Source organism: Capsicum annuum, chromosome 10 (genome assembly GCF_002878395.1).
Source record: "Capsicum annuum cultivar UCD-10X-F1 chromosome 10, UCD10Xv1.1, whole genome shotgun sequence".
Classification (NCBI taxonomy): domain Eukaryota; kingdom Viridiplantae; phylum Streptophyta; class Magnoliopsida; order Solanales; family Solanaceae; genus Capsicum; species Capsicum annuum.
Window position 1 is genome coordinate 127,084,396 of NC_061120.1, and position 9,691 is coordinate 127,094,086.

The 9,691-nt window shown below is 32.7% G+C and overlaps 1 protein-coding gene across 1 annotated transcript; it reads right to left on the minus strand.

Moving 5' to 3' along the window:
* Window positions 1-905: 905 nt before the first annotated feature.
* On the minus strand, window positions 906-5,995 carry LOC124887792 (protein SHI RELATED SEQUENCE 3-like). The gene is made up of 3 exons (XM_047397709.1): window positions 5,728-5,995; window positions 4,020-4,298; window positions 906-973 (listed from the first exon to the last, which is right to left on the minus strand). Exons 1-3 carry the CDS (start codon window positions 5,993-5,995, stop codon window positions 906-908), a joined length of 615 nt encoding a protein of 204 aa, XP_047253665.1.
* Window positions 5,996-9,691: the final 3,696 nt, after the last annotated feature.

Below are 9,691 nucleotides of genomic sequence, written 5' to 3' on the forward strand. Positions count from 1 at the left end.
TTGCAAATCATAGAATGACATCACCTGCTTTTGATCCTAGGAAAAAAGTCACGAAATTCAAAGAATCTTCAGAAGATCAAATTGGAAAATCTATGACAACAGTGAGTTTTATGAAGGCCTCCACAAGACAAAAGTTAAAATAGGAAGCTCCAAAGCAACAAATACAAGAGGTAAAAAATCAATCAACCTTGAAGGAGTTATAAGCAAGGGTATATCCTTTCCCCGACTCTGATGTTTCTGGGATTCTTACTAGTTACTACCCAAAGAAGTAATTGAACTTCTTAAGTCAAAGCGACCTGAAGAATCAAACAAAGTCAAAGATCCAAAATATTGCAAATTTCACCGTATTGTTGGCCATCACACCACAAAATGCTTCATCCCGAAGGAAAAGATCATGAAATTAATACAAGATGGAAAAATCATCATCGATGATGGTGATACAGTTGATACAAATCATGTTAGCGCCGAACTGGATCATAAAAAAGGATCAATTTCAAAAGTTCTACAACCTATATGCTCTGTGGCATCACCAAAAGCTGAGGGAATCATCATGCTGCAATTTGGGAGCTTTGATCCAATTGAGGTTTCTACCACGAAGAAAATAACAAGCAAATCCATGCAAAATGACTTCTCCAATAGCAAGAAGGGTGATACTTGGACATTGATCACTCGCAAAAGAAAAAAATGTCAAAGGGCTTCTAAACTCCAACTTTCAAAAGTCTACACAAGATCAAGTGCAAATCTGCTTCAACTAATGGGGTCAATAATTACCAAACTGAAGTGCAACGATACTCTATTACAAAGGGTTGGAAGGCAAGTCAAGACTCTCCTTGATGCACGAGCCTAAACTGTAAGTCAAAAATGCTCCTTGACGTACGAGCCTAAACTACAAGTCAAAACGCTCCTTAAGGCATGAGCTTAAAGTGCATGTCACTCCTAGCCCGCATGAGTCTAAACTGTGAACGGCCCTCTTCTAAACAAAAAGAAAGAAAAAGGAGGACATTCTGCAAGCATTGGAGGAAGCTTCTACATTGACTAAATAGCTCTTCAACGAATTGACTAACGGAGTTCTGCCCGAAGATCAACTCAACAAGACGAAGTGCTGTAAGACAATTCGTGGAGATCCAAACACATTTCTAGGAGACTCAAATCATTCTACATTCGAGAATCACACTGCAAAGGCCCTCGAATCATGAAAAAACTTAGGAGAGAAGAATCGAGAGGATAACGGAATTGTACCAGCAAAATTACCTTAAATAAAATTATTTTTTTTGTTTATTTTATTTTTTGCTTGCAGTTAATTTTTAGCGTTAACGAAAATTTGTTGCAAACAAACCCAATAAAAAATTATTAAAAGTTTGACGAATGGTGGAGAGAAGTATAATGATGAAAAAAATGAAGAAGCAAAAATGGAAGTTGAGGAATTACTTTAACTGTTAAGGAAAGAAAAATGGTGGAAAGGGGAGAAAGAGTGAGGAAGAAGAAGAGAAAATTTCAAAAATATTCCTCACACACGCTCAAAATACATGTAGCCCACGTGCTATGATGAGTCAGCGATAAATGCCAACATGCTAGACTGAGAGTTTAGTTAGAGTGCTTAAAATAAACAACGTTCACTTTAGATCCAAATTAAAAGATCGTGTCAAGTTAAGGATGCTGTCGATATATTTTACCGCTTAAGAAAGTAACTTAATATACCCTAACTAATAAGATAGGGTAAAAAGATGAAAAAAGACAATGTTATACCTACTCAATTATTTTAATACAATGAGAAAACACTTTTGACATCTGTACACGATAAGGATCTTCTTTGGGCCGTTTTCTTTCTGTTAACACTGTACACATTCAGGAGCCGTGTGGTAGAGTATATTATTTTGATAATTCATGAATTAAAATATAGTGTAATTTAATATATTATTTGATAGTAAATTTGGAGTAATGTATAATTAATGGTATTAGTTATACACCTTATATGATATTATAGGGTGTATAACTAATACATCCTATTTGGTGGGATTGGTAATCCATGGATAAATATGAGTAAAGGCATAAGTACCCTCAAATTTCTTTAAATTTTTCCTAAATATTTTTTAATTTATTCAATATGAGTTATTTCTTTTCAATTTATCAAACTGATATTTCCCTTCAAATAATTTTAGTCATAAAAGAACTACTTCATTAACTTAAAGAGCATTTATTGATCAAAACCGAAAATAAATCGTTTGATTGCATACAAGATTTAATTTTATAAATAGGATACATCACAAATAAAAATAATTTTCTTCTTAGCTTTAACACTCTACGAAACACAATTTTATGTTAATAACGATTCTATTGACTCATTCAAAAGTTAAACGTACCTCAATCATCTAACTTAAGGATACCACAAAGTGAGAACAACAAAAAAATCCGGAACAAATAAAGATTTTTTTTTTTGTGCAAGTGAATGATTAAATCTTAAAATTTCAAAGCAAGTTATTAGTTATATTATTAATTTTTTTTATTTTTTTAAAAAAATAATAAAGCTTTGCAAAGAAAATACACAAAGTATAGTATGTTGAGTGTATTTTTATAAAAAAATAATATTATTTAAAAAATATAACAATTTGTATTATTTTCAATACATCAAATCAAACACTCCATAAAAAATAATGTCAGTATTACTAATCCCTGTATTACTAATCTCTATACTATTAATTCTAATATTACTAATACACCATATTTAGTATTATATTGTACACTCTACCAAATGATCCCTAAATATAAGAACACAAACAAGGATATTTAATTTGAAAGGGTGCGAATTTGGAGGAATTGATCAGAATTATGTTGAACTTTATAGGTACAAGAAAGGGGACAATTGTAGTGATCAGTACTCAATGACTACCTGCATTTTCGTGCATGATTTCCTTGTTTGTTTTTGAACTCCCAATTTAATGAAACTCAAGAAAGGGAGTTTAACACGTTGGTATTTCCATTAGCACGCACTTAATACAATTAATAATGATCCCTTCTATTTAACGTCCATTCAAATTAATGGACACATAGCATTCAGTTTAAAATAAATATTTTGATCACGGTAAAAGAGTTTTACACCATCAAGTTCCTCAAAAACTTAACAATCATATATATTTTTTCTCTTTTCATCCATCGTTACCTGTCCATGTTTGAGTTGACTAATTTTTTAAAATAATAAATAAAAAGGTAATTTTACTTTATCACCTCGATTAATTACAAGTTATATACAAGTAGAAAATGAATGTATTATTTAATAATAGGGGTAAAATGGATACAACATGATAAATTATATCTTTGTTTTCTAAAATGGACAAGTAAAATTAGGTAACTAATTTTAATATATACTGCACAAGTAAAATAGAAAGGAGAGTACATCAAGTATGCGCTGATTAGTAACCTGAACATAACAATTGACCTATTATAGCAGGTAAAATTATATTGGTGGTGTTAAAAAAACCAAAACTACATTGTATATAATTTAGATCTAAATAACAATTAGCCGGCAAAAAAAACAGATACAGGAGAAAAGCGGCTTTGGAGTTGATAGGCAACTAATTAATCAGACATAATCGATTTATTCCCTATAAACATAATGCGGCAGGAGAAAATTCATGAAAGAGACCTATGCAAACACGGTATCATATTAATTAAATTTTCAGACCTAACGCAAATAATTCATCATTGGAATTTCAACGAATACAACTACTCCCTTTCTCTCTAAATGTATGCATATATACATATATAATATATACACTAGTGTATTTGTCTTCCTTTCCTTCTTGTCCAATGTGTATCATTTTACTTCAACAGTTGGATTGCACATAATAATATAGATCGAGATATAAGGACCAGCTAGAAATATATATGTTCCTCAATCCTTCAAAATGCTTAACTTTTGAAGAATATAACATAGCGGACAATATTTTTAAAGAATTCGAACAATATAGGCAAATAGAAATCCTTGTTTTAGGATGATTTTGGGCATTGGAAATATTGCGTACCAGGCATGAAATTAGTAAAAGGAGTAGGGTAAGAAGTAGATGGTGTTGTTAAATTTGTTGTAAGTAAATGTTGGTGGAAGCCCCTTGAGGATGTTTCCTTAGGTATATTGTCATCATCGTCAGGGCCTTGATCATATAATATCCCTTTAAAGACATGTCCTGCTATGTTCACTGATGTCTGATAGGCATATTGATCCACCAGATTGTCTAGTGAACTTACTCGGACACACCGAAACACTGCCGGTAAACTCACTTCTGCTGGAAGTTCTTCTTCTCCTTCTATAGGTTGTAATGTTTCAAAAATAAGTAAAAAGGAAATATAACTTATAATACATAGACAATTGATGATATCTAGAGTACTGAATTTTCCACTATTAAGCTAGCATTTGGAGTTCTTTATAAAATATTTGAAATTCTCTTTAATGTTTACCCATGAAATTTGATTAGATTTTGAAGGTTTAAAGACATTTATAAGTTCCAATACCTAGCTAGCTCATACCAGTTTATGGCATTTCACTTCCACATTCAAAACCTCACATTTTTTCAAAGTAAAATGCATGTCCAAATATGACCTTCAAGTCCAAATAACACAACAAAAACTCAAATTTTCAAGTTTCAACTTCAAAATCTATGGCCAAACATGAGCTTAGTTATTGGAGCAAACAGTGTATCTTATTTTTTCATAAATCCCTTTGTCTCTCGTTCTTCAAGAACAAGAAGATCCTTTTCAAGTTTGAATTTGTTCATTTGAAAATTGGTTCTTCTAATTTATATTTACTACATATATGAATATTTTTCCTTCCCTACTAAGAGAGGAACGTAAAGGACACACCTCTGGTATACTAGTCATATATCGTGCCTACAGTAACTGACGGATAGCTAAGTGCGGTTACTAATCTCACTTTTGATGACACAATTACATGTAGTTATCTTTTAGATCATTTGATCATGTACGAATTTCTTTTACTCTTAGTGTATTTAAAGAAGTTAATTATATCTTAAGGATAATTAATGTAACACTATTTTTTGTCCAAATGCATGTCCAAATATGACTTCAAGTCCAAATAACACAATTAAAACTCAAATTTCAAGTTTCAAAATTTATGGCCAAATATGAGCTTAGTTATTGGAGCAAATAGTGTATCTTATTTTTTCATAAATCCCTTTGTCTCTCGTTCTTCAAGAACAAGAAGATCCTTTTCAAGTTTGAATTTTTTCATTTGAAAATTGGTCCTTCTACTTTATATTTACTACATACATGAATATTTTTCCTTCCCTACTAAGAGAGGAACGTAAAGGACACACCTTTGGTATACCAGTTATATATCGTGCCTACAGTAAATGATGGATAGCTTTGTGGTTACTAATCTCACTTTTGATGACACAATTACATGTAGTTATCTTTTAGATCATTTGATCATGTTCAATTTCTTTTACTCTTAGTGTATTTAAAGAAGTTAATTATATATTAAGGATAATTAATGTAACACTTTTTTTGGTCCTTTGCTGGGTTGAGGGTGCAATTATTGTGGCTCATCCATCGATCTAAAGTTGAGCATATAAAATGTGTCAAACAATTTCAAAAAATAAGTAAGAACATTATCACTAGCTATGTATAAGAGTAAATAGTACTATCTAGGGTTTGATGGTACTGGTAGTTATGAAGTGGTAAGCAAGTTGAAATGGCGAAAATTGTATACATGAGTACCTGTTTGTAACAGTGCAGCAGGATTTTGATTTTCTCTGTATCTTTTAGGGTTTGGTTGTTGAATAGTGGAAAGGTGCCTTGGACGCCTTGTAGAGACAGGGATCCAAGTGCTCTTGACATGAGTTTGACACTGATACCTTCGACTTTTGCAGCAAGTTCTGCATCTTAAAAATGGACAATCTTTCTTTGCTTGATTTCCACAGTCTTGGCATCTCCTATAATTTGATGATGATATAGTAATCCCCTGATCATCTTCTGATCTCATCATCTTTACCTCTAACTCTCATTTCCCTAGTAGTACTGTTGAGAGTTTTCTTCAATAATGGCAGCTTCAATTATACTGTTATAAGTTTGTTTCTTCATGACTTTCTTCTTTTCCAAGAGAGTTCATGGCTCAAGATAGTACTATATCTTGGATGAGACTTTTCGTCTTTCTAACCTTTTCTCAGCTTGTACATTTTCATAGAAAAAAAAGGGAAAAATATTGGAAAGATCTCTTTTTTCTATGTGTACATACACATAATTACTGTGAGGATGTAATTCACTCTTTGGCTTAGTCATGATTTGAGGTTTATGATTTTAAAATGGTTTTCAAATTTATAGCTCGTTTTAGTTATTGAGTTTACAATTACATATTTATATATATATTTAATAAATTTTCTAATACAAAAATAAATAAAGTTAAGTAAGAGCTATTGATCAATCCTGTCAAACTTATCGTTAGTGTACATTCAGCCATGTACATAGCACAATATGAGAACAGTGCTACTTAGTAGAAACCTACTAACTCTGACTGCAATAATGTTGCACTATCGTAAAAACAAGGCAAACGAATAATGATATTAGTTATTTGTTCAAGATATAATTACTTCGACTGTTGACAACAGTAAAAAGAAAACAGTGAGGAGACAAAGACATGGGACAAAGGCATATTAGTTGTAAACAGCACTATTGCTGAATGTGTAACAGCTGATCATTGAATTATTACTGCTGCGTGCCTGGAAAATTAGTTACCGTAATCAACAGTGAAGAGTTGCAGTGGGTTGCTTCTCTCAACTCTGGGACCTGTTCCCAGATGAACTCAAACAACAAAAACTAGGAGAAAACTTAAACAATAAAATGCGTGGAGAAAGTAAATAGCAGCCACAACAATTTTACATGGAAACTTTTTGCTCAAGGGAGAAAAACCACGACCTACCTTCAAGATTTCTAAGCTCCATTATATCCAAGCAAAGTTGAATACAAACACCAAACTCCAAGGATTAAACTCATAATTACAAGAAGACACAAGCAGTAACTCTATTGCTCCAACCTCCAGTTAACTCCAACTGGACACAACAAGCTAACTCTAGCTTGAGAATCACCTAACTCTAGATGATTATACACAAATCAGGTTTACACCACAACACCTACTAATAATCATACAAGCAATAATAGGCAAGCCTTTTAGAACACCTTACAAAGACTCAAATACAATAAGAAAACAAAGTACAACTTGATGAGCTATCAGTTGCAAAAGGAGTCTTTGATTCAAGATCTTCAAGAGAAATATTTGTTGTAAGTGTATGGAAGCTTGGTTTTCTTATTGGTGAAGATAGGCAATATATATCATGACACAAGAAAACTTAGGAGGAATGTCATTAGTGGAACAAAAAGTTGGCACCAGTTTTTTACCAACTTTTGTACTTGTGCCCAGCTGTGGGGTTAACTGTGATAGTGATAGGTAAGCCAACCCGTTCCCTGAGTAGTACCATCTTTGTCATCACACAATCTTCAGGAAACAGGCCCCAACATACAATTTGTCAATCATCAAAATTAAGAACTTAACAATTTTCCCTTTTTTGATGATGACAAACCTATGCAAGCATCCACACAATGCACATCAACATATGACACAAACCTTATCTCCACCAGTTTTCCTTATCATTGATACTTCTAAGCATTCTATACCTTATTCTACCTATCTATGAGCACCTAAAGTTCCCTTTGAGTATAAGAACCACTGTCTTCATTTACCATTCCTTTGTTCTCTATCAATATTTACATAATGTACGTAACTTCCCTTCTATAAAATATGCACAACGATATCTCAACTTCCCCCTTATGGCATCATCAAAGAGGTAAAGCCTTAAACCAAGCATAGATAAGCATACATGTTAATTCATGGACATTGTGGCTATACTTACACGAGCAAGGAAAGATTAAACAGAAATAAGAGACGTGATAACACAAAATTTATTCATTCAGTGATCAAAGAAGTCAGTAGAAAATACAATTCAAAATAGTAACCACAAAAACATCATAATAATTATGCTAAGTACATTTCAAAGATAATAAAGACACAAGAAAAAAAATTATGAAAGGGCTTAAAGGAAGGATTGAAAGGGGAAAGGGTTAGGGACCAGGTTGGGAAGGAATTAGAAAGAAGGACCAGAAGCATGAGACAACTGCCTAAGGAGTAAGGTCATTATTTTACGCTCTGCAACATGAGATAACTGTATTTTCATTTTTCAGCTTCCCACTAAAACTGGTTCCCTCTCGTCCTCCTTTCGCTGATACTGCCTTCAATGTAGCAGTTTCAGTATTTTTTTGGGCTACAATGGCTATCATAACATTTAACTCTTCTCTCAAACCCTTCTTCACATCTATCAGTTCAGACACAATTGACTTAGATGTTCCACCTTCTTTATTAGGAATGTATTAATTATCTTCAAGAGTACTGATGTTGTATATCTTTTTTACTAAACCAGTTTTTCCCTTTTTCCACATTAAACATTAAAGTAAGCAATTAGCCTGTCCAACCAAAAGCCATAGGCTAACCCATACTTTCCATGTTTTGTAGACATGAGAATGTTTATTTGTTCAATGACAATTTTTGGAAGATTAACCTTTTGATATTTAGACAATACTTCCATGAGGAACAAATTTAGTCCAGTCACAATAGTCCTTTTCTCAAACTTGGGAAGTAGGAATTTGTTTAAAAACTCAAACAATAACTGATATTCCCCTTTAAGAGTCTTTTTGTTCACATTTTTAATGTTCAAGTCATCAAGAGTGCCACAAATTTCCAAAAACTTCACAAATCGCTTTTCTAAACTTAGGGACCTGATTCCTTAAGTACGTGCCCCAAGAATTCTAGACAAAGTATCTTCATCTATACCCATATTCACTTAATTGACCTGTGACGTCAAATAGAACCCATAATCAAATATAGTCAGTTTATGATAGAATATTATAACCTCCTCTTTATGTAACTAAGGCACTAGTAACTCAAACAAGTATTCCTAGTGCTGAAATTTTACCCAGTCAATTAATTCCTTTATAACTAGCATTTAAGCCACTATTGGATGAAATAATCTCCCCCTTAAGACTTACTAAGTCTTAAGAATCTCTTGTCTTGCCTCTCTAGACAAACCCTTCTCTTTTTCTATTAATGTAGTAGCCTTCTTTAAGGAACCAGTTCCCTTGCCAGAAGTCCCAGGAGTTCTTAAGGTTCTGGTTGATTTTGAACTGGACCTGGTCCCTTACCATCTTTTTTTTTGATCTCTTACTCTTACCAATAGATTTGGACATTGGTTTCTTTATTAACAATCTCTTTTCTATCTTTGGTGAGGTAACTCTTTCTCTTCTCACTTTTGCCTTTGCAGCATCAACATATTTCTCAACATCAGAGTCAAGTGAATCATCCTCATAGTCATTTAATCTTTCAACCATGCTATTAAAATCACAATCCTCACTATCCCTACTTTCATTGAACAAACTATTAGTGTATTTATTTGAGTCTTCAACATATACTACCTTTTCATCATCAGGCTCAATCACATCTATCCCAATTTTTTTTTGTCTATTTTTTTCTTAGTATTTTTCCTACTTCTTTCTAGGGCTTCTCTCATCAGGTTCATGGTACTTGACCTAGTCCTTGATGTTTTGATAGTTCTTGTTGAGGCTTTGGTTGAAGAAGATT